Source organism: Ochotona curzoniae, unplaced genomic scaffold (assembly GCF_017591425.1).
Source record: "Ochotona curzoniae isolate NIBS_2020 unplaced genomic scaffold, NIBS_Ocur_1.0 contig_66, whole genome shotgun sequence".
NCBI classification, from domain to species: Eukaryota; Metazoa; Chordata; class Mammalia; order Lagomorpha; family Ochotonidae; genus Ochotona; species Ochotona curzoniae.
Genome location: NW_024466512.1, coordinates 22,819,587 through 22,845,111, shown reverse-complemented (window position 1 = coordinate 22,845,111; position 25,525 = coordinate 22,819,587). Strand labels below are relative to the sequence as shown.

The window sequence follows — 25,525 nt, the reverse complement described above, 5'->3', positions numbered from 1 at the left end:
TAGGATATACACTACCTCATTTCAGTGATCACAGGCAGCATGAACATAAAATACTTCTCCATCTTGGAAAAACAGATTTTATTTGATAGCTCAGACTTTTTTTTTTTTCTTTAAAAATGCAAACACAAACTGTTCTTAAGAGCTGGATGACAGACATGTTTTCAGCATAGTATTTAATCCTAAAATGACTTCTCCTCAAAAATATGCAGTCCTAAGCCTCTTGCTTCAGGCAGCTTCCATGGGAATGCACAAAAAAGAGGCAGGGAAACAGTCCCCATGGGAGACTGAGTTTCTTTAAAAACAAGCTGCAGTTACTTCCTGTGAAGTTCATGAAGTGTTCTTGCCTTTGCTTAGTCATCCAGTGTAAAGTCAAAGGGCTCAAAGTCTTTCCGGAAGCGGCGGGCCAGTGTCTCCTCCTCTTCCTTGCTGATCTGACACTGCCTCCAGTCAGACTTCTCTGGAATATTAAGGATGGCTTCACTAGCCAGTACCTCCCTACAGACAGAACACAAAGAAGTCAAATGGACAATATCAGTCTGAAACTCCTTCCTCCCTCTATTCCTCTCTAACCAAAGTATGCAAATTTCTGACTACTCATAGTGTTTCCTGCTCTGAGTAATCTCTCTGCCATCCCAGGTATCAAAATCACACCCATTTCAAGCGATCAACTCACAGCAGCTAAGACACAGGTTGAGATGTCTGCCTAAGTTCAAGCCCTGGATCTGTTCCTGATTCCAACCTCCTGCCACTGTGCAGCCTGGGAGGCAGGAAGACAGTCCAAGTCCTTAGGTCCCTGCTACGCACAAGGAGGCCTGTGAGTTCCAAGCCTCCTTCAATCTGCTCTAGTACAGGCTATTGTGGGCACTGGGCAATGATCACACAGATCTCCGTCCTTTCTAATAAATTGAAAATAATTAAAAATGTAAATGATCAACAAGTCCTACCTTGTTTCTTACCCCTTAAACTTATTCAAATGTAAAATGAATATAAAACCACTTTTTTTAAACAGCTGCAAAAAAAATGCTATTTAATTTCATTAACTATAAAATACTATTAGGGCTGGGGCAGTGGCCTAGTGGTTAAAGTGCTCGCCTTGAAGGTGCCGAATCCCATAGGGCCGGTTCTAATCCCAACAGCCCTGATTCCCATCTAGCTCCCTGCTTGTGGCCTGGGAAAGCAGTCCAGGACAGCCCAAAGCCTTGGGACCCTGCACCCGCGTGGGAGACCTGGAAGTACTCCTGGCTGCTGGCTTCGGATTGGCACAGCACTGGCCGTTGTGGTCACTTGGGGAATGAATCAATGGATGGAAGATTTTCCTCTCTGTCTCTCCTTCTCTCTATATATAAATATCTGACTTTGCAATAACAATGAATAAATCTTTTTTAAAAATTATAAAATACTATTAATAACAAATAAGAATTTTCTAAAAACCCAATACTGAAAGTACAACTACTATGAACAAAAAATTCTCCAGATGCTCTCGCTGGTGTGGGCTTTATAGTTAGTACGTCTATATGCATCTACAGTCATGTTCTTAGTCCTGGCTGTGCTTATCTGCACGTGATGCTAACGCAACAACAAAAACATTAAGTCAATGTTTAAAGCTCTTACCATAACTACTGTTATATATCAATTAGCTCTTTAAAAATATAGACAAACATAATTATGGACTGATCCAATAGGGCAATCTCTTGGAGGCTTTTCCAAATTAGATCAGGAAAAGGTCAAGACTCACCCACAGCTCAGCTCTAACCATGGGGAATAAAACAGTGGCAAATCAGAGACATCATCAGATAATCCATTCTGTACATTTCCGATTTCCTTCCATACTCTATTTTTGCCTGCCAGGAACTTTCTGTTTTCAACGTTTGCCTAACCTTTCCCTACTTCTGTAATTTTTTCCTATTCTGTTTTACTTGCTTTGAGGCCTTCTGGCCTTTACCACACTGCAGAATAATGAAGGCCTCACAGGGAGAAGCTACACAGCCCTTTGTAAAGTGGCCAAATAATACCCACAGCCAGATGTGGCTATTCAAATGTTAAATTAAAATTAAAAAAGGTTAAAAGTCCAGTTGCTCTGTTGTATTCATGTTTTCAAGTGTCCAACAGCCACATGTACCTAGTAACTATACTACTGAACAGTGTAGATTTATAGAACATTGCATTGTGTGGAAAGTTCTTTTAAGCACTGATCCAGAGCCTAGTTTCCCATATTAGTAAACTGGGATGACATTATCTACTTTACAAAGCTCTGAAAATAAATAAGGCAACGCAAATAAAGGCCTTGGCACAATGCCTGTCACTGAGAACATGCTTGATGGTAACAATTCATTCTAGCTAGAATCCCTTCACCCCAACCTTTGCCCTCTAAATCTGGCACTCAGGGTTAACTTCTGCCTGACAAAGAGGCTTTCACCAAGCAGAAATGTATTGCCTCTTCTCTGAGTTTCTGAAAGACATTTTTTTCCCCCAAAATTCTATTGTGGTAAGTATACATCATACTGTGCATTACATAACTCCATAGAGGTAAAGATCTGACTTGCCCCAATGTTATATGAGCTTCTGGGGACAAAGACTGTTTCCCATTTAACTTTTCATTAATTGTCCATATAACCTCCAACTTTGTCTACATTCAGCCTATTGAAAATATATTGAAGAAAGAAAATATACAAACCTTCCAAATTGCAAAGGAAAATTCTTCTTAATTCTGTGGAAAAGCTTCTCTCCTGTGTCAAGTTCAACATAAAAATATGCTGCTCCTGGCTGTGCAATCTAGATTAAACAGTATAACATAAGGACACATGGTAGTTTTTGAAAATCTAAAGTCCCACCTTATCCCCTGTAAGATCTACGATGGCAAAGAATTCAACTGAGACACTCAATAAAAGGGATGTGTAAGCAGCTAGAGGCCCCAAGGCATTTTTAGGAGCCCAACTGGCAAATGCTACCTGTAGCATTCAGGGCATGCTCTCTTTTTAAATCCCCACCTCAAGAAGCTTCTAATTTCTTGCTCTTCCCAGGAAACAATTAAGACTTTGCTATAATACCATCTTCACTGCCAGTGTAATAAATAACCTTTCTTCTAGTTCCCAAATGTCCCCCACCTGCTGAGCATTTATGGAATGCCTCAGTCCTCAATGCAGTGCATCAGACTTGCGATCTTCACTCCTCCCTGGACAGCCCTGCCGGCCCTCCCCTCCCCATTACCTGCTTGATGTCAGAGTGCTCAGGGATTTCCAGCAGTTCTATCTGCTGCTCCTGGGCCTGGGTCATGAAGGCATCTTTAATGTCATCAGTGGCACAGCAGCTGAGTGGCACCGGAATGACCTGGGGGGTGGGGGTCGAGGGGAGAGAAGCTGAGAGAGTCTTGGCATCGGTGCCCGAGGGGGTGGCCTGCACGGCCTCTGAGAGGCAGCAAATCCATCATGGGGGTGGAGCTGCACCCCTCAGCACAGACTCTCCTCAGGCAGACAGGCACCCCAGCCTGTCTGTAAGGACTTAAACTCATGAGCTAGCCTGCCACATGTGGGAGCAAAGCTCTGGTGCAGGAAGGGCTCAGAAGAGATGTCTTTGTCATCGAGCCTTTGCCAGCTCCCTTACAATGTATGTGGTGGAGTCAGGCCCATTTGAAAACTTGACAAATGTGCCAGAGAGAAAACCACCACAAATGCAAGCCCTGTGACTACAATCTCTGAATTTGTGAGCAGTTAGCCCAAGGCAGGCTCTGTGCCTGCTTTCCAACTGTAAGCCTTCACTTGTACTGGGCCTCCACATAAAAATCCCACTCTTCCTGTAAATCTCTGAAATTATCACCAGATACTCTACCCATTTAAATAAGCATCAGTTAAATATGAAAATGCATATTAAATACTTCATATATTAAATATGCTGGGCCCAGCATGATGACTCAACTAGCTAAATTCTCCCCTTGCAAGCACAAGGATCCCATATGGGTGAAGGTTTGTGTCCCAGCTGCTCCACTTCCCATCCAGCACCTTGACTGTGGCCTGGAAAAACAATGGCCCAAAGCCTTCAGACTCTGCATCCACATGTGAGACCTGGAAGAAGCTCCAAGCTCCTGGCTTCAGATTGGCTAGATTCTGGCTGTTATGGTATTTGTGGAGCATATCAGCAATGGAAGATCTCTTTCTCTCTTTCTGTAAATATGTATCTCAGATAAAAATAAACAAATCTTTTAAAATAAATATTCACAATATTAAATTAGGTGTTAAGGCATTATTTGGATATTTATTTATCAATAACAAATCTCCCACAGCACTCTTTCAAGTTTCTGTGCAGGGACCACCAACCTGTAATTGGAGATGATGGCTCTTATAATTTCTCTCAAAGAGAACACACCGTTTTCCTCGACTCTTAAAGAACCGTCTCAGTGTAGCCTTATACTTCTCCACTTCTTCCACCACTTCGGCTGAAAGCTCCACCACTGACTGGTAATGTCCAATGGGCAGGATTAGGACATGGTCATCAGCTAAGCCTCCTTTGGCCAGGGCTAGGTAACACTGGAGAGGAAGAACACAGAATTAAGACAGCAGCGGTGCACGACTGGGTCTTCATGGAGAAAGCCCCAAGAAGCATCAATGAGAATTTTCCATCCTTTGCTCAAAGAAGCAAAGAGAATAAAATAGTAGTTACTAGAGCCTGGAAAAGCTGTGAGACACAGAGATAGGACAGTTAGTGGGCACAGGGGTACTGCTGGACAGGAGCAAAGACTTCTGATGTTCTACAGCACAGGAGGGTAAGTTTGGTTGACAAGGATTAACTGAATATTTCAAATAGCTAGTAGAGAGGAGTTTTCAATTCCTAACATGAAGAAATGGTATCTCTAAGGTGATAGATATGCCAATTACCCTGCTCTGATCATTACATGTTAAAAATACTGCATTGAAATGTCACTGTGGTCCATAAATACTCACAAATACTATGTAGCAAAAAAGAAATGTTAAATAAAGCTAAGGCAACAATGTTCTTGACTATCTGCTGAAGAATGAGAATAGACATAACACATTTCTATGCAAGAATCAAGTGAATTGGAAAATGCCTAGCAGCAGACTTTTGGCTTTAAGCATACCAGATCTGACAGAAATCAGAACAACTGATGGCTTTGCCTTTAGTCTCAACTTGAGAGCAAGTTTTAAGGCTTTGCTGCCTTCATCCAGAGATATGATTTCTGATTTAAAAATGACCACTTTTTGCCTTCTCACTAACATCCAATCCTACAGCTCATCCCAAAAGATATCCCTTGGGCTTACAATAAATAAATAAATAAATAAACAAATAAATAATAAATAAATAAATAAAAGACAACATGATTGTTATTATCTAATGTCCCTATAACCTTGGGCTGATGACTCAACTCTGCAAAATGAAAATATAATGATGACTTAATAGGGTAGAAAGATGGAGAAATTTTGAACTCATTGGAGAACTATGCCTCTCAACAATGGACATCAGCCTTGAAGAGCAATGAAAACACATTGCTGTCAAAACCAAATTCAATTTAAGGGCCCGGTGCGGTGGCGCAGTGGTTAAAGGTCCTCGTCTTGCACACCCGGGATCCCATATGGGCGCCAGTTCTATCCCGGCAGCCCCGCTTCCCTTCCAGCTCCCTGCCTGTGGCCTGGGAAAGCAGTTGAGAACGGCCCAAGGCTTTGGGACCCTGCACCCGTGTGGGAGACCCAGAAGAGGCTCCTGGCTTTGGATCGGCATAGCATTGGCCGTTGTGCTCACTTGGGGAGTGAATCATCGGATGGAAGATCTTCCTCTCTGTCTCTTCTCTGTATATCCGCCTTTCCAATAAAAAAATAATAAAAATAAATCTTAAAAAAAAAAAACAAATTTGCAGGATTGCTGCAGCACTGAGACACTCTTTAAAGAAAGATGACACCACCATCAACATCACCATGAGTGAGCAGAGAAGAGGCCAGCAAGCATCAAGGCGAGCAAATACAGGTGCTACAGTTTTAGGAAATACATCATCTACATAGTCGTTCACTGTGTTTTTTTGGGGGGTAGGGAGGGGCAGCAGTGTTCAGAATTAGGGCTGAAGGAAAGAATCATTTATTTCACATCTACAAAATCTAGCAGAATGACAAGATGTCTACTGGGAACAAACTAAGGCATGAGCATTCTTAATTCATTTTGCCAACAGGACTAATAACTTCTGGAAAGTTAATTTCCCAGATGACTCAAGTAATAAAAAAGCAATCAAGAAGAATGCTGCCAGGAGGGGATCTCTCAAACTTCTTGCCAGATACTCAAAATTCACCACAAATTCCCAAGAGGATTTTCTCAAACAGAAGTTCAGTGCAGGTAAACAAAAACTTGATTAGCAGAAAGTGCTAGACTGAAAACTCCCATAGCTTCCTGATGGGGTGCTTGGCTGGGCCCCCAAAAAGACTTTGCCCCTCTAACTTCAAGCCTATGTGAGAAGCAAAAACGTTTCCTTAGATCATACCCAGAGCTAGATACACAAGAAAATGTCATCTCTCCTTGAGCCTTGGAGAAGTATTTACCTAGGTCATCTACTCCATATCTCTTTTCTCCTGCATGGGATCTTAAGCCCATTGAAATTTCCAAGCAGAATTTAATCTAAAGCATGCCTCACCATACAAATCATGAATGAGAGAAGAATGTTAGTAACTAACCCAAGAAAAAAGATTCATGAAAAAATTATCCAAAAAGGGCATTCAGAAAAAGGAGATGATAGTGCAAGCACTGTATTCCCTGACACCCACATGGGAGACCGGATATCGAATTCAGGCTCCTGGCTTTCCCTGGTCCAGCTCCGGCTGTTGAGGGCATTTGGGAAATGAACCGGCAGATGGAAGATCAATATCAATCTCTCACTTTTTCTACTGATCTCTATCTCTATCTCTCTCCTCTGCCACTCTGCCTTTAGAACAACTTAAAAAAAAAAAGATTTCTTTATTTTTATTGGAGTTGGATTCAGATTCATAGACAACAGGAGAGACAGAAAAATCTTCCACCCACTGGTTCACTCCCTAAGTGGCCACAACTGCTAGAGTTGAATCAATCTGATGCCAGGAGCTTGTTTTGGGTCTCCCCCATGGGTGCAGGGTCCCAAGGCCTTGGACTGTTCTCCTCTGCTTTCCCAGGGCACAAGCAGGGAGCTGAATGGAAAGTGGAGCAGCCAGGACACAAACGTGCCCACATAAGATCCTGGCACATGTAGCCACTAGACTACTGCTTGGGCCCCTAAAGAAAAATTTTAACCCAAGTTGAAACACATTCAAAGGAAAAACCATCTGGGAAAAAATTGAACTGCAGTGACTTTCTAGTGAGAAATACCAAGTTCATCCAAACTTTGCATAGCTGGAATAAACTCATACTCTAGAGTATTGAATTCCTACAGTCTGATTCAGTGCATACCAACCAAGCAACCTTATCTTTGTTATCTAGAGTTCCTGGCTACTCACAGCAGGAAGGTGCAGAAAGGTATCCCTGACACTAGGAAGTGATATTCTTTACTACTGGGCAACAGAGAATTTATCACAGCAGTCTTTGACATGATCAGTTGTCAGAATACATCCAACAGGGTAGCTGGGACAGCAGGGGCCTGTGGGATCCTGTTGAGAAGAGGCTCCAGGAAAGAGGAGGTGCAGGGCCTCTCATCCAAAGTGCACTCTAGCCCCCAGTAAATCCTTGGATGTGCTTTCCTGCTTCCCTGATACATGGTGAACATCTGTGCTTAGTTAGCCAGTTATCCTAGATCAAAGTAGTACTCTATCAATAGCTCACACCAATGGTGCTTTGATCCTGGTGCCTTGTTAGTTCTCCTGGAACTCCCTGTTTACACACATGTGATAGGAGTTGTATATCAAACCTGATCATTATAACTGATATCTGAGCTGAACTGTGTTCAAAGTATTGCTTTGCTGAATGTATATAAACTAGAACCCTGGAAATAAACTTGGTCAGTTGCTTAAGTGACTAACAGTCCCCCCATTTCTTCAGGTCACATCTCCTCCCCAGGAACCCGCAAGGTAAACTTGCTATCAGTTAGAGTGAATAGCTGTGTGCTAAAAATTCTTGATAAAAACTAGAATGCAAGTTCAAGTTTCTGAATCTGAAGCTATACAAAGAATATCAACATTTTAAACCTAATGTAGGATTATAAGCAACAGAGGACTTCTTTTCAAGTCAAAGAAAACCTAGGTTTTAAATATGAATACAAAGGCAACTCATGACTGCCAAACAGGTACAGAGTAAAATAGAGTGTTCTGGGGCTAGCATTGTGGTATGGTGGGAATAGCCATGGCCTATAATTCCAGTATCCCATATGTTCACTGGTTTGAGACCCAGATTCTCTTCTTTCAAATCAGCTCCCTGTTAATGGCGTGCAAAAGCAGGAGAAATGGTCCACATGTTTGGGATGCTGCCATCCACATGGGAGACTGGCTTACTGCAGCCACCTGGTGAATGAACCACCCTACAGAAAAAAGCCTTATGGGGGCCCAGCGTGGTGGCGCAGTGGTTAAGGTCCTCGCCTTGCACCCCTGGGATCCCATATGGGCGCCGGTTCTAATCCTGGTGGCTCCTCTTCCCATCCAGCTCCCTGCCTGTGGCCTGGGAAAGCAGTCGAGAATGGCCCAAAGCTTTGGGACCCTGCACCCATGTGGGAGACCCAGAAGAGGCTCCTGGCTTTGGATCAGCATAGCATCGACCATTGCGCTCACTTCGGGAATGAATCATCGGACGGAAGATCTTCCTCTCTGTCTCTCCTCTCTGTATATCCGCCTTTCCAATAAAAATAAAATTTAAAAAAAAAAGAAAAAAGCTTTCTAATTTTCAAAATAAAAAAATACAAAATCTTTTAAAATAAAAATACAAAGTGCTCAAGATGTACATAAACACATCACCCTAAGAAAGTAATACCTGATTTGTGAGAGAGGGATAAAGAAAGAGAGCAATGCTGTGAAGCTGATGCTACAGAGCCATAAGATGATGCGCACTACAATTAAAAAGATGGGTAATAATAAGTGTCGGTGAGGACGCAGAGAAAAGAACACTTCTCAATCACTGCCCATGGGGATGTAAGATACCACAACCATTCTGGAAAACAGCTTGGCCGTTTTGAAAAAATGTTAAGCAGAATTATAGTACATGATTCAGCAATTCCATGCCTAGGTATTTACAGAAAGGAAAATGCATGCCTCCACAAAAACAAGAATGTACACATTTCAGAGTACCATTACTCCAAATGGAAACAACTCAAATGTCAATCAAATGAAAAACACATAAACAAAACACAGTATGTCTATAAAATGGAATACTTTTTCAGAGTAATAAAGTGAAATATTGATAACATGCTACAACAATGATGAACCACAGATTACTCTAAGTAAAAAAAACTCAAACACAAAAGGCTACATTATTATATACTATTTGTATGAAATGTCCAGAAAACACAAACCCACTGAGACAGTAGATTAGTGGTTGCCTGGGGCTGAAGAGGGAAACATGGATTAACTACAATTGGGCACATTGGATTTATTAGTAATGGAAACGTTCTAAGCTAGGTATTTAATGCTTGCATGACTCACTAAGCTTACTGAAAATCCTTGAACTGTACACTTCAAATGTGTAAATTTTACAATCCAGTAAAGTTAACAAAAACAAGTTAAATGAGTCCTCTATAAGAGATTTACAAAATAACTCACATGTGTGCCAATGTTGACCACCAAATGCTTTTCCACTTCAGGGCTTGCAAGGCAAAACCAGCAGGGCCCTGGAGGCTGAGCTGCATGGGGAAGAAAGTCAAGAATTACTTCGATCCAAGCACTACAGCATACAGTCACCCTATAGAACACAGCTTCGCCTGATCTTTGAATCCTGGGAACACTGGGACACAGCACTGCCACAACAGGCTGGACTTATACTCTCCACTCTCACTCCACCATCACCATTTCTAATGAAACCCAATCTCTATCAGAAAAAACAGCTGAATTTATAATAAATCCACAGGTAGTGGATAATCACATAGTGACTAAAATAGCACATTCCAAATTATAGGCTAGCATGAAAGAACACTACCCAGCAGCTGGTCACCCCACATCTCAGCATCTTTATCTTAGAAACAAGGAGCTGGCCAGGAGCTAGCACTTGTGGTATACCAGGCTAAGCCTCAGGGTACAGAACCAGCATCCCATATGCACAACAGTTTGTGTCCCAGCTGCTCCACTTTGCATCTAGCTCGCTGCTGGGAAAGGCAGCAGAAAATGGCTCAAGTCTTTGGACCCCTGCAGCCATGTGGGAGACCTAAGAGAAGCTCCTGGCTTTGGACTGCCTAGATCCAACCATTGCGGCCATTTGGGAAGTGAACCAGGGAATGGAGGACCTCTTTGTCTCTCCTTTTTGTAACACTTTGCCTTTGAAATAAAAATAAAAAAAATCTTTGGTCCTGGCATATTAGCCTAGTGGCTAAATCCTTGCCTTGAAATCATCAGGATCCCATATGGCTGCCGGTTCTAATCCTGACTGCTCCACTTCCACCCAGCTCCGTTTGTGGCCTGCGAAAGCAGTCAAGGACGGCCCAAAGTCTTTGGAACCTGCACCTGTGTGAGAGACCTGGAAGAAGCTCCTGACTTCTGGCTTCGGATTGGCTCAGCTCTGGCCATTATAACCACTTGGGGAGTGAACCAGCAGATGGAAGGTCTTTCTCTGTCTCTCCTTCTCTCTGTAAATCTGCCTTTCCGATAAAAATAAATCTTTAAAAATAAAAAAAAATTAATAAATCTTAAAAAAAAAAGAAGCAAAGAGGTGAGCAAAGTGGATCTCAATGAAATAACCGCAATGTCCTTCCTCTCAGTTTGATTATTCTATTATTTCATGAACTTACATTGTTTTTCTATTTTCTATGCTTTTTATCTCTACAAAGGAAAGAAAATTTTCCCCAGGGTTCTTAGAGGGAGTCCTCAGCCAGCCTCCAAGTCAGACCATACTTGGGTTATTTTATTTTTACTGTTGTTCCTAATGACTCAATGTATGATTTTCCCCTGCCAGATGAGGTGTTTTTTTTAGCAAGGTCACTTTCCAAAGAAAACCCAAAGCAGTTACTGCTCACAGGAGACCTGCCGCACTGAGGCACTTACGAGGCTTGCGAGGTTGCTTCGCATGAGGAGATTTGCTGTCTCTGCCTGTGGATGAGCGCTTCCTTCCCTGCTTCTCATTCAAATCAAAGAAAAACTGACAGGCTGGTTCTTCCTGGAACAGCAACAGGCAGAAGGAGAAATGTTATTCAGGCAACCTATCCACGAGCTACACACATCATACTATCCTTTTTCTCAGTCCTTTCTGTGGACTCGAGAAAAAAATGTATCTTCCCAACTGATTCCAAGCCTCTCCATATCCCAACACTTACCCTAATACAAATCAATCCCTCAAGTGAAAATGCAAGTTATAAAGCAATTTTTGCTTGAAACAAAATAATATGAACCTACCTAAACTCCTTTTCCTTTCTCTCTCAAAGGAGACATGCTGTAACACTACAATTTCACAGGGTGAAATGAGTTCAATTCAACTTTAATCAAAGAGATGAGAAGGTTGCACATTAAGAGCCCAAGAAAGTAGGCCATGCATATTGACAAGAGAATTTGACATTCCTTGCTTTCTTGTGGGGAAGATAAAACTTCAGAAAAGTCTGTTATTAAGAAAAGTTCATCAGAATCAATTTTATTTATATATAAGCTGTCACTATAAATCACAAATAACACTGCTATCAAGCTGGATCCTTGCTGAAGAGCTAAGAATAGTTAAATTCTTACAAAGTGGCATAACACATAAAACTGGTTAACCCCAAACTACAATTAAACAAAAACAAAACCATCACTACTATGACTTTCTAAAGGCTTAAGCATGAACCTTATCATTTACTCTGAGTCACTACGCGATCACTAGGAAAAGTACACCTGCAATGGGCATTCCTGCCCGTTGCCAGCCACTAACGAGAACATACCTCAGGGGCAGGGATTTGCTTTCCTACGGACACCTCCTTTCCTGATTGTCTGTAAGGGTTTTCAGTGACATCCGGAGGTTGCTTTACCAGTTCTGTGGCATCCATTAGTTTCATGGGAACAATACTGAATGCATAAAGATACTTTGAAGAAAAATAACATAAGGTGAGGGTTAATACCATTTATCTGAATGCGATTAATCTGTTCTGTGTAACTTTCACAGAAAGCATCAGAACTGAGTGAAAGGAACTGAGTAAAACCCAAAGCACAGCAAGCAGCCCACCTGTGGCTCAGAAAACACACAGCATATCAAGTCCCAATTCAGTGTCTTCTGCAGGTGCTAACCGAGGGCTGATGGAACGATGGCAAAGACTCAGTTCCAGGGTCCTCCGTTGCGAAGGGGAGAACAAGCAAGCGCCACTACAAGGTGCAGTGGCACTTGCTCCGAACTCTTGAAGACATCTGCTTCTGTCTCTGAATCCTTTATTTTTGTGTTCTTTGTTAACAGAATCACAACCCTGTCATACTTTTTTCCTAATGAGAACTGCAATTAGATAACTTAAGGTTTCTCTGATATGATAGATTCTGCTATATATGATGATTAAAAATTTCTTGAAAACTAGTAGCAAAGAATTAGATATTTATACAAATATCTAGAGAGTTAGAGAAATGGCACAGTTATCGGAAATTTCAGATATGAATAGACGCTTGACCTCACTACTTGTCAGAGCAACATGACAATATTACATCTTGTTTCACCTGTCAGACTAGCAAAAATCCTCAAAAAATCTGACACTAATCAGTGAAAATACGGGGGAAAAGCCTCACACTGCTGGTAATTATACAGATTGAAGCAAAATTCTGAGGTGGCTACAAAAATGTTTGCCAAAAAGCAAAAATAAAACAAAAGTACATATCCTCTGAGTATGAGTTGCTTGAGGCTAACATTTTTCTGAGAATTAAGCAATAGATGGAAAACACTGCAAGTGCTACTCAATTTGATTGACAATTTAAAAATCACAAATCTAAAACCTGCTAAGAAATAACTGGGCATAAAAGTTTAAAAATAAAAAAAAAATTAAACACTTGCTTACCTCTTATATACATCATCTATGATATGTTATAGTGGAATAATACTTAAATTATTTAGGAAAATTTTTTGCCTCTTTCCCTACTTGACTGACTGCTCTGATTTTAACTGCTTCGATCCACAACAGGATATTTCTGGCCCTTAGATTTTAACAATATTCTCAACAAAGTGAGAGAAACAACTTATTTTTTCTGGTATATTCCCTTTCATCATTTGTATTGTTTTCCAGTATGAAGAGTCTAGATATCAATACATTTCCCAAACCCAAAGAAGACTTAAGCAGTTCACTAAGAGGACTTTCCCATTTACGCTAATTGAAACTGCCAAAAGAAGCAGGCAAGGAGCACCATCTAAGGGCAAACTCACAAATACCTGCAGAGAAAACATGAACACGGTAGGAAAGGGAAAACTGTTCATCAGTCCTTTGCATTCACTGCTCTGTGTCTGTTTTCCAAAGGACCCTAGGACCTGACCCTTCTTTACAGTATCTGTGCTGGGACCATGCAGTTGCAGGGAAGATGTGACTGCTTAACTGGGCCACAGAAACTTCTACCAAGCAAGCAATGAATATTAACCTATCACCCAATACTCAGATCTTTACCTTTTTCTTTTCTGGATTTCCAACATTTGCCAGAGCTATGAATCGGGTGGCATGCTGTGCACTTTCTTGTAGAACAACATGATTTCTGGAACATATTTGAAAATAACAGATTATAAACACTTCACTTTTAATTTGCAGTCATGATGCATGTAGATGCCACAGGACCATGAGCAGGAAAGAGTCCATCACAAGCACACTTCACATCTCCACACCCAGCCGGGACCCTTCATCCATGTGTAGGACCTGGAAAAAGCTCCTGGCTCTTGACTTTGGATTGGCTCAGATACAGCCATTGTGACCATTTGGGGAGTGAACTGCAGAAAGAGGATCTTTTTCCCTCCTCTCTGTAAATCTACCCTACTAATGAAAATAAATAAATCTTAAAAAAAAAAGTTAACATTTCTCATCAGGAGTGGGAAACAAAATAATGCTCCCCCAAAGATGACCATGTTAAAATTCCCATTATTATGGTATGCCAAACTGCCCTAGGTTCCAGCACCTGCTGGTGTTTACAAGAGACAGAATGAGTATAAATTAGGCTGCAGAAGATCACGCACGCAGCAGGTCACGAGAGCCAGAAGAGATGCAGGCCAGTCAAGGTAGGCTGTAGCATCTTCCAGTGAGTGCCAGGACTAGGGAAAGCCATGTCAGGCTGGGCTGCAGCACCTGCTGATCAATGTGTGGGCTGGGTCTTGGGGTGGACCAGACCAGGCCAGTCCATAGCACATACTGGCAAGAGCAGGTCAGGGTGCAGGTCAGGCTGGGCTGGACCGCAACACCCACCAGTGGACATAAGGGGTGAGGCTAGAAATGGGCCAGGCTCGGATAGGCTGCTGTACCCACTGGTAACAGGTGGAACTGGGTGTGGGCCAGGCATGAGCTAGACCGTAGCACCTGTTGGCAAATGTCCAGACTGGGAGCAAGCCATCTCAGAATGGACTGAATCACTCACTGGTACATGCAAGATCTGAGGTTGGGAGCAGGCTTGGTAGGAGAATCTTAGGGAATCCCTTGCTGGGTTGTTGTGTCCAGTGATGAGTATGACAGCTGGGACTAGGGTGAGCCAATCTGGAAAGGGCTGCAGCACCTATTGGCTGGCGTTTGAACTGGGTCTGGCTGTAAACCAGGATGGTCTAGGCTGCCGCATCCACTGGCACTAGAGAGCCAGAACGGGTGCAGGGCAACTGGGCTAGGCCACAGCACCAGCTGGCAAGTGCTGGAACTGGGTGCAAGTTATGTCAGACTGGACCTCAGTACTGTCTGGGGCCGGGAGCAAGCCTGGTAAGATAACTGGGTATTCCCCTGGCTGGGTTGCAGCTTGCACTGATGAGCATGAAAGCCAGGCTTGGGGCAAGTAACTAGGTTTAAACCTTTGAAGGAATTATAAACAGCTTTCTAAAGTGGCTGCACCATTTTATACACTAGCAATTTACATCACAGTTTACGTTATCAAAGTGGCTAATGATAAGAGCACCTTTTAATGTGTCTAATGGCAGTTTATATACATTCGATGAAGAACTGGATACTAACATCCTTAACAGTTGTACAGGCTTTGAATGGCTCATTTCCCTACCCTCCTGATTTCAGCTGGCTTTTAGAGAACAAGAAATGTACATATATGGAGACTTAATGAAAAAAACAGTATCACCCTATGATTATATACTAAATCCAAGATAATGAGACAGAGGCAGGTTATTTATAATTTTGCTCACTTTTATTTCTTAAACTGTGAAAGAGTATATATGTATTAACATTCTATAAAAACAAAAAGGAAATGTCTAATCAACTAGGAATTTTCTAGATCAGTGAAGATAATTCAGAAACGGCTTTATTTAACTCCACCATTTATAAAACAGTGGTTTTATTTTCTGCGAAGTATTTCCTTTAAAAAAATTTACCTCCAAACTCCAACCAGAAAAAGAAAAAAGAAAAAAGCTGATACAAGTTCTTGATTTCTGTTGTGAAATACTGATTTCTCTGAATTTTTAAGAGCATATCAAGGTGTCCAGCATGATGGCTCAATTGGTTAATCCTCCCTTGCAAGATCCCATTATGGGTACTGGTTCCTACCCTGGCTACTCCACTTCCTTTCCAGTTCCCTGTTAATGGCCTGGGAAAGCAGCAGAGGATGATCCAAGTACTTGGGAACCTGAATCCACATGGGAGACCTGGAAGAAGCTCCTGCTTCCTAATTAGTTCAGCTGCAGCCACTGCAGCTGTTTAGGGAGTGAACCAGCAGATGCGAGATCTTTCTTTCTGTCTGTTTGTCTCTGTAAAACTGCCTTTCTAATAAAAATAAATCTTTAAAAAAGTAATAATAATAATAATGAAGAACACACCAAGAAACTTGGATTAATCTAATCAAATGGGGTGGATGTGCTTCAAAGAGTGGTAGTGATTAAACAATATTGTCACCTCAGGCCCCCAAAACTTTAAAGGCCCTTCTAATTCAATCTTTTGTATTTCAATTTAGGGAACAAACTCAGAGGAGCTCAATGACTTAACAGGTTTCCTTTCAGCTTCTGTGTAAGATCAAGTTAATCTATGGCTGAAAATGAACAACAGTAGTTGACACATATGATCCAAGACAAATTTTTCAAAATGCAAAAAGAAAAAAGAAGAAATTCTACTCACCGATAGGGAAGCCTCTCATAGTATGTCTTTTCCAAAGCAGCAAAATGGTATCTTGGTTTCAAGTCTGTGGCAAGGCTGGAGATCAAAGCAGAACCACATTTTTTGGTATCCACTTCTCCCTAGTAAACAGAAACTTGGTCATCTACATACTTATAACAGTTACCAAGAAATGCAAAGAAATAAGAAATTTAAATATAGATACAAATAGGGGCAGAATGAACTGTACAATGACTTGCAAATGTATGACAACCAGACAAAAATAAAAAATATAAGGGAATTAAACTACAACAAATGCAGGAATAGAAACAGTTGCTGCAAACCAGAAATAAAACACTAAGGTGACCGCTCCGCACAATTCCCCAAAGATTGTTACATCCATTTTGGGAATTTAAGCTCTCTCCTGAGAACCAACAAACCATATTTCTAGACTGTGCTTTGTAGTGTACCTATAGTAATGACAGAGTAAGCTGTCAATCTCATTGCAGGAAAGTACTACTTTGTGTCCCAGCAGCCCCGCTTCCCATGCAGCTCCCTGCTTGTGGCGTGGGAAAGCAGTCGAGGACGGCCCAAAGCCTTGGGACCCTGCACCTGTGTGGGAGACCTGGAAGAAGCTTCAGGGTCCTGGCTTTAAATAAGCACAGCTCTGGCTGTTGCAGTCACTTGGAGAGTGAATCAAAGGATGGAAGCTCTTCCTTTGTGACTCTGCTCCTCTCTGTATATCTGACTTCCCAATAAAAATAAATAAATCTTTGGAGGGAAAAAAAAAAAAAAACAGAAAAAGAAACTCTTGTTTCCTGGCTTTGGATTCACTCAACTCCAACCATTGTGCCTATCTGGGGAGTGAAAAGGCAGATTGAAGATCTTTCTGTCACTCCACTCTGTAGATCTGCCTTTCCAGTAAATGTAAAAATAACACTAAAATATAAATAAATACAAAACTGAACACCTGGCACAATGGCTCAACAGCTAAATCCTTGCATTGTATATACTTGGATCCAATATGGGTGCTGGTTTGTGTTCCAGCTGTTCCCTGCTTGTGGCCTGAGACAGCAGCAGAGGATAGCCCAAAGCCTTGGGACCCTGCACCAGCATGGGAGACCTGGGGGAAGTTCCTGGCTTCTGATTGGTTCAGCTCTGGTCACTGCAGCCATTTGGAGAATGAACCAGAGGATAGAGGATCCTTCTGTGTTTCTACTTCTTTCTGTAAATCGGCCTTTCCAATAAAAATAAACAGATCTTTTTAAAAATATCCTTTCTTAGCTTACGCTAAGCTAAACAGGCATCACTTCTCACCCTGTGCTACAGATGCTCCCACCATCACTCCAGCAGCCCCTCTATGGATCTCTGTAGCCTTGCCATGTCTTTGGTGTTTCAACCAGCACTGTCTCTTATATTCTTGGTGAAGAATAATCATAGGTCTGTGGAGGAAGAGAGAACTGTCCCCTCTTCTTTCAACATCTTCCCCTTACACTCCTGGTTCCTTGTCAATCCTGGTCACAGAGACACAGTACTGAAGTCGGCAAGGAGGGGCCTGTGAGACACTCTGGATCACTGATAATTCTGATCTGTGCCTGGAGATTTGGCCTCAGAAGCATTCCTCCATTTCTCTCCACTGAGCTCAGCTGGTATCTCGGCCTCACACAGTCTTTTCAATATCTGCCTTGGTTTGTTTCCAACCATACAGATTTTCCTCCCCATGATAGCTGTTCTTACTAGTACGTACCTATGTATACACATATACGATATATATGGATACGGTATACACATCATCTGTGAGATCATTTGCAATATTCAGATTCAACACAATGAGGAACTCCTATGCATCTTGACAGTAAAATAATCCTATTAGAGGAGTATCAAATTTTCAATACTCTGCTTCCCATCTTTAGATGATTAGACACAACCTTATGATGGTTCAATTTTTAAAAACACTTTGACAGCCAAAAATCAATACTCTGGAATGAAATGAGTGGAGTATATCCACAGAGCAGCCACTAGTTCACAAATTCACTAAAGATTACAGAACCTTTGGGGACCAGGGTTTTGGCACAGCAAGGAAAGCTGCTGCCTGTGACGCTGGCATCCAGCATCCTATGACTGCCTGTTCAAGACCTAGCTGCTCCATCTGCGATCAAATTTCCCGGCTAACACACCTGGAAAAGCCGGGAAAGATGGCCTAAGTAGTTTGGCTTCTGCTACCCACAGATCCAGGCTCCAGGCTGCAGCCTGACCCAGGTCTTGGTCATTTTGCAGCCATTTGAGGAATGAACCAGGGGTTGAAAGATCTTTCTCCATCCACCTTTCAAATAAATAAAATAAATCTTTTTTCAAAAAAATTACTGAACCCTCAAGACATACTAAGAAGAGATCTGGGAAAGAGTACTTGAAGTAGAAAACAAAAGGATTCATCTAAATAATTAAGGTTCCAGCAATCTCTTTGGTGAATTACACTTGTATGAGGTCAATGCTTTAGTCAGTTTTACAGCTTATCGAATCCTAAAAACTTTTATGAGAGATTTCCAGTGAAAGATACAAAGTACTAAAATATTCAACAAAAAGAGGAAAAACAAAAGAACATAAACAAATAAAGCCCTGCTTAAGCTAGTGTAATTTGTTTATAGAAATTCCAACTGAACAAGCATTACTCACAGAAGGATTCCCAAAGTTTCCCACATACTTGGGCCATGGGGACGTGAGCAAGATATCAACACCCTTAAAATGGGATGTAGAACACAGCACTGTTCTCAGGGAAGACACATCCTTGGGGCTGAAACTGTAACCGGGGACCGGCTCAGTGAGTGACTCTGTCCCACTGAGGTACGCAATCTGCAGCCCCGAGCTTCCAACAAAGACACCTTTACGACCTGGGTTCAAAGAAAAACAGACAAGTTTTAATCAAAATTTTCAAGGAAATGCCTTCAACATGAATTCCTCCCCCTGCAGTGGCCCTGCAGCTGTCTGCAGGGGGCGCCCTCGTGAGTCTTACTCCGCATTGGCCTCAGCTGCCCAGGAGGAGGTCCCTCCTGAGGCCTACTCCGCCTGGCTGCTGGTCATTGAGCTCAGACAGCTGTGCTAAATTTCTCATTCCAGCCATGAAATGAGGCTGCTGGAGTCCACAAGCCAGCATGTTAATACTGAGTGCCTCACAAACACGACTGAGAAAGTTAGTAAATGGTAATTAAGAAAATGGTTTTCTGCCTTGGAGAGAAGATGCTAAATGGACTAAAGAAAACCTATGAACAACTATACCTAGGAAGAGGCAATGAAGAGACAAAATAACTACAATTCTGAGGGTGCTAAGAGTTAAGAAAAGTACTTTTCAGGCAAACAGCAACTTCCAAGAAGAAGAAAACACTTGGAAAGAGCAAATGTTTGGGGAAAATCAGAGATTCTTCGAAAGTTTCTCCCAGCTTGTGGCCTGGACTCCTTCCTTCTCACCTCCAACACCTCAGTCCATCAACTTTCACCTCCCTTTCTTCTGCTGAGTCCCTGCTTAGCTGGCTTTCTCTGTTCAGAAAAACAGAATATGCTCAAGACTTCCCATCCAGGACAAACACACAAACTAATTAGGAAACTTCCTCCTCTTCTTTCCAGGTTCTAGGGAATGCTCCACGCTCTCCAAGAGCTTTACTTCTGAGTGCCCTAGCACTCTGCAGTCCAACTCCCCTCTCCCACCTCTCCTAAAGGTTGCTGACCTGGAACACTTACACTTTTCATCTGATGGAAATAACTCCCTAAAGCCTTTACTGACCCTGTTTACAGTATCTAGAATGATTTATCACTTCCACCTTCACTGCATACTTTACCAACATGTTAAGCTTGCCACTGCATTTTCACTATCAAGTTCATTCCTTGCTCCTAAAGGAGCTAAAAAGAAAAAAACTACTTCCCAAAGATAAACTAAGTACTTTAGTCCCTTTTTCCACTACTGATACTAAGATCAGTAGCGCTCTAAATGCTAATCTAAAAACTACCCTGAGAATTACCACAAGTCAGGCCCACATTATGATCTATAATAAAAGAATTTGAAAACATACAGCTCACAACAACCAGAGGTCAAAAACACACAGAATCCTTCACCCCCTATGTTTGGAGCAAGGTGATGCTGCTTACACAGGCAGAACAGATACAGCTGGATGTGGAGACCAAAGGACAAGCAGGCCTATGCTGGGGAGCAGACAGGAGGACAATTACAGCAGAGAAGATGTAGAAGCTTTCCAGAGAAATCAGATAACCATGAACAAAAGTGACTAACCATGGAATCATTTTAGAAAACGAGATGAATGATTCTGGAGACTGACAGCACACAAAATCATTCAGTGCTCTGAAAAATGGCCAAAAAATGGCCAGACACAGAAGAATCACTAAAAGAAGGACAAGGGGTTGTGGAGGAAACAACTTTAACTTGGAATTGAAAAGTTGACTTGGAACCAGAAAAAATTTAAAAAGGAATTAAAAAAAAAAAAAACCTAAGAATCAGCACTTAAAATTTTGAATTATCAAAACCTTAGGGTGAAGCCTGAGTTATAGCTAGTCAGGAATCAAAGCTGGCTACATATCCAGCAAGGTGATATGGTCAGGCCACACACATGGAGCTTCCTTTATTTGAATGCACTTTAATATACCTTACATTCTCCCCACACTGTAGACTGTGTCTTTCTCTGGTTGTAGGAAACAAAGAGACTGGGAGAAAACAGTGGCGCCAACAAAGTGAAAAACCCCATGGTCCTGAGGCACAGCCAGGGACTTTCAGAAGGGATCCCAGAACCCTCATTCTCTTAAGTGGTTATAGCAGAAAAAATAATTCAGGCAAATCTTTCTAGGGAGCCTAATTCTTAGGGAAACTTTGTTATGTTCATTATAACCAAAAAATATCAACTTACCCAGGTAAGTAATGTTTTCAGCCAATTCACAACCATTAGCATCTTGGAAATATTGTACTGTTTCCTGGTTATTGGCACCGAGCACATATGTCTGAATGGGAGCTAGTGAGGAAAAGAGATGTGACATCAGTTACCAGATTGACTTCCAAGTTTGAGAAATGCTTTCCTACAGGGAAACACAGCAAAGGTAAAGTGACTGTGCACACCCCCTGTAGCAATCCTAAGGGAGGAGCCAGCTGAGCACTAACGGCATCCCACACCTAACCTCGTCACTTCACTATAAAACATGTCAGAAGGCACATGAAGTGACACAGAATCTAAAGAGCTTAACGATAATAGTAAAAACACTAAGTCAGAAAAAGGAAAAGACATACTGCATTTATTCACTTTCTGAGAAACCAGAATAGTTTTTCTGAAACTAACTTGAAGCAGTTCAAACATGTAAACATGTAGCTTATGCTCATCCTTTCGAGCTAATGCAGAGCTTAAGAGAAATCTAAAAATAACAAATACGTAAAAAAGAAAAACAGCAAGAACGGCAACCCTTAAAATTTGGTTAGAAATCATAAGTTAAATAGGAATAATTACCTTTCTTGATGCCAGTCTTATACTCCTCCCACTCAGCGTCTGGGGAAGTGCCAAAGAAATTTCCTACACACAACAGCAGCTAAAATGAGTTTTTTAAACAGATATAAGAGATGTGAAAATATAAAACAGTACAAAATTGACAGTTACATTCAACAAAATATCCTACATAATGTTTTCTAATCAGGCTTTTAATCAATTTGCAGAATTTCAGCATATCATTTTCAGCAGCAGCTGTAATAGTTATTGATTCTATGAATTATTAAATTTTCTCTCACTGCCTGCTAACTTCAAGTTGGGGGCAGGGAAGCAGAAGTTAAGGAACTGAATTTTCAATAGAAATCAGAGAATTCCGTGCCCGTCAAGTCTTAGCTCCAGTCTTCCCCTGCATGGTTCGCTCTCTACCTCCTCCTTCCTTGGAGTACACAGCGATGGAGGCACAGAACTTTAAACAATCCCTCTGCGCAATCCAGAACTTGGAAGATGAATACACTGAGCTTCAGGACACCAGACACCTGTGTGCTGCCTAGGGATGGTGCTCGCCTCTGCCCCAACGAGCGAGTCAGCCTCCTCTCCAGCAGGCTCTGCAGATGCTGGGAGCTTACAGCTGAGCAGACAGCCATGCTGAGCGTTGCTGAGGGCTCTTCAGTTGGTCAAACACTTGCACGCTCATGAAACAGGCCTGCACTCAGCCAACCAAAAGTATAGTATATATGTTAAGAAATGACAAAGGGGATCAAACTTTATTGTGTATGTCTGACTACAATGGTAAAAGGAAATTCAGTTAAAATAAAACAAAAGGCTTACATCAAAGTCTCCGCTCTTCTTCTGAATTACTCGAACTCTATTGAATAAAACATCAAACTTGCCATCGACGTCGCCACAAGCCAAGCTGCAAACCAGAGATGAAGGTTACAGCAATTTAAAAGGGGCCTGCCAGGTTTGGGAAGAACGAATCTTCAGCAAGTGGCAGACCTGTGATCCTACCTCCAGTTACCTTGTGGAGTTAAGTACCTGTTAGCAGAGCCAAACTCCACCAGGCAGCTCCCACCAAACCTCCAAACTGACACATGTAAAATTTAGTATGTCACTTCCTCCACAACGGAGCCACCTCTCCTCATTCCTGCTGTGCAGACAGGTCTTTCACCAAATTGGTCACCAACAGGCAAAACTCCACCGTCCAGTCACCAAGTTCCATAAATCCCATCTTCCAAATGTCTGTCCCCTTGAGTCTGCCACTATCCCTATCTCAGTATACGTCGTCAGTGGTTCACGTCTTAAACTTGTACTTACTCCACCTGCTAGCTGCTGTTTCACTTACAGAAGGAGTGATGCTCCTGCACAACAAGCAGGGATACGCAGAAATATCAACAAGGACAACACTAATGGAGATGGGGAGAAATTCCAAGTGTGAACACAGACTGGAAGGAGGAAGTAGGAAGGGAAATGAGAAGGCTGAAGGACACATGTGAGGGAGAGTCGTGCGGCAGAGAAACACAAAGTGGAGACCATGCCTGTGCTTCCTCTAAGGCCGCTACGCCATCCCACATAGAGACTGTTTAGCTCTTCTCAAAAACACAAGATGTCCCACTGTTTTCCACAGGCCCTGTCTCCGCACGGTGCTTTCTCCGGACGGGAGACCCTCCCCTAGCATCACTTTGACTGCTGCTGGTTTGATGGCTAGGGACCGTTAAGCATTCAGTCCTCTTCCGAGCTCCCTGTCTTCTAGCAGAGCTTTCTGGTTCCTACCAGGTACCAACTCCCAGCGCCCCCACAGGATCCGGCACCCCTCTCCTCGTCACACCCAATGATCGCTGTTTCTGAAAGAGACCCACTGTCTGCTCTACACAGTAGGGCGACTCTCAATTCAGCCTTTCCTCAAACAGCTCTGCCTATCTCCCTGAGGACAGAGATCTCAGCATAACTGGACGGTGTCCACTCCTGTCCAGTTCACCTCCTTAACACACCTGGAGTCCTTGACCCTTCCTCCCCCATCACTCCACTAACTCCAGCTGTCCTCTCCTTTTACGGTTCTGGTTTATCTGTTTAAATAACTGCAGTCTGACCTACGACGGCGGTCCTACACATTTCAATCTTTTTGGGGGGTAAAGGCAAACCTATTTATCAAGGGCTCAATTTTTCCCCCTGGAGTGCAGCCCTCATTCCTCCCAATAAGTACTCCTGTTATCCACCGCCCGCCACCCAATAGCGAGCGGCTCCCCTCACACTGATGACTGTCACAATACTGTACATCTGCCTCCCCCTTCCTCTCAAATGAAGTCCTTTTTCCTCCCCACACCTTCTGGCCGCCCCCGAAATACTGCGCCCCGCGAGGGCCACTGCCCAAAGCCCTCGATCGGCCCGATACCGAGCAGTACTTGATTACTAAACAGGTGCACGGGGAGAGGGGAAAACGAAGAGGGGCATGTTATGGCAGAGATGGAAAAGGCCTGGCGCCCGCAACATCTAACTCTCCCAGTGAGTCGCCAAGGGAGTCCCCGAAAGAGGCGCGACCTGCCCCAGCCAGGACCGGACCCGTCTCAGCTGGCCCGCGACCCCCGACTCGGCCACCTTCCGTCCAGTCAGGATAGGATCACCGCCCCCGTCCACACCGCACCCCAGCAACCACACGAACTCCCGTACTCACATACGCAAAGGCCTCTGAGCCATCGGGCCTGAAACTCTGGGTGGGAAAGAAGCCCCGAAAAGCAGGAAGCACGGACCGCGCTCCACGAAGAGAACGTGCCCCTAGCTCGGGAAGACGTCGGAAAGCCTCGGCCAATGAGCGCTCGGCTATCTACGGGGAGCGCCGAGGGACAACAACCCTTTCCCTTGTGGTTTCGCTTCCATGGAGCCTGCAAGAGCAGCAGGTTGAAGACTGGAGAACGACTGAAGGAATTAGCGTTCTAGTGCTTTCTTTTGTCCTGTTTTTCGTATGTTGAGTTTTTTCCCTTCCAGAATGGAAGTTAGTGATCTGCTAGTATGTTACAACGCAATGTTAACCCCTAAATAACTGTCCTGCCCTAGCCTTATCAGTGTAGTGGGCAAGACAGAACACAATCCCCCCCTCCCCCGCCCGCCGCGCATTTCTTGCAAGTTTTTAACCTGTCAAAATTTACGAGAATACTGACCATACTTCCACTGTGTGTTAGAATGTAACCAAATCTAGTTCCAGCACTATCTGCCAACACTATCTTCTTTCGGAGTACCTAAGCAATTTTTATTTGAAAACAAAGTATTTGAAAAACTGTAGAATCTGAATGTAAACTGGAGAGAATTGGCCATACCTCAGCCTGCATCTCCTAATAAGGATATTCTTTTCTATATCCATACTGCCACTAGGAAAATTAACATTAATTCAGTAATACCCCATATACATCTATATTTTAAGTTTTGCTTTTGTCCCCTCAATCTGATTATATGCCTCAACCTATACTTACATGAATATTGGTATTTGTTTTCTTTGACAATCCATTTGAGTTTCATCCTGGCATTTAGTTCTATCTCTATTCTCTTGATCCATGAAGGTCCACCTAACTTTTGAGCCTTTATTCCCCCGTAACATTGACTTTTCTGAGAAGTTCCAGTTGGTTGATGGGAGAAAGCAGTGTGTAAGAAAATGGAAACCAAAGGGAGAGACCGTGACAACCAAAGCTCAGGGAAGACGCTAATTAATTAATTAATTAATTAATTGATTAATTAATTTATAGTAGATAGGTAGAGTTGGAGATAAGGGCAG

The 25,525-nt window shown here is 42.6% G+C and overlaps 1 protein-coding gene and 1 non-coding gene across 4 annotated transcripts; both read right to left on the bottom strand.

Annotated features, from left to right (window-relative positions):
• Positions 1 to 60: 60 nt before the first annotated feature.
• On the bottom strand, positions 61 to 24,536 carry CWF19L1 (CWF19 like cell cycle control factor 1). Of its 3 annotated transcripts, XM_040992308.1 has the most exons (14): positions 24,434 to 24,536; positions 22,594 to 22,678; positions 21,790 to 21,868; positions 21,202 to 21,303; positions 18,968 to 19,182; positions 16,319 to 16,437; positions 13,685 to 13,769; positions 11,996 to 12,136; positions 11,133 to 11,244; positions 9,702 to 9,781; positions 4,311 to 4,520; positions 3,208 to 3,327; positions 2,675 to 2,772; positions 61 to 495 (listed from the first exon to the last, which is right to left on the bottom strand). In XM_040992308.1, exons 1-14 carry the CDS (start codon positions 24,454 to 24,456, stop codon positions 351 to 353), a joined length of 1,614 nt encoding a protein of 537 aa, XP_040848242.1. In that variant the 5' UTR covers positions 24,457 to 24,536; the 3' UTR covers positions 61 to 350. The 3 variants fall into 3 exon arrangements, with proteins under 3 accessions (XP_040848242.1, XP_040848243.1, XP_040848244.1); XM_040992309.1 differs by lacking the exon at positions 3,208 to 3,327; XM_040992310.1 differs by lacking the exons at positions 22,594 to 22,678; positions 24,434 to 24,536 and having other exon boundaries at positions 18,996 to 19,182; positions 21,790 to 21,874.
• LOC121164425 lies at positions 3,522 to 3,669 on the bottom strand. The gene has a single exon (XR_005885094.1). It is a non-coding gene; the product is annotated as a small nucleolar RNA SNORA12 (small nucleolar RNA).
• Positions 24,537 to 25,525: the final 989 nt, after the last annotated feature.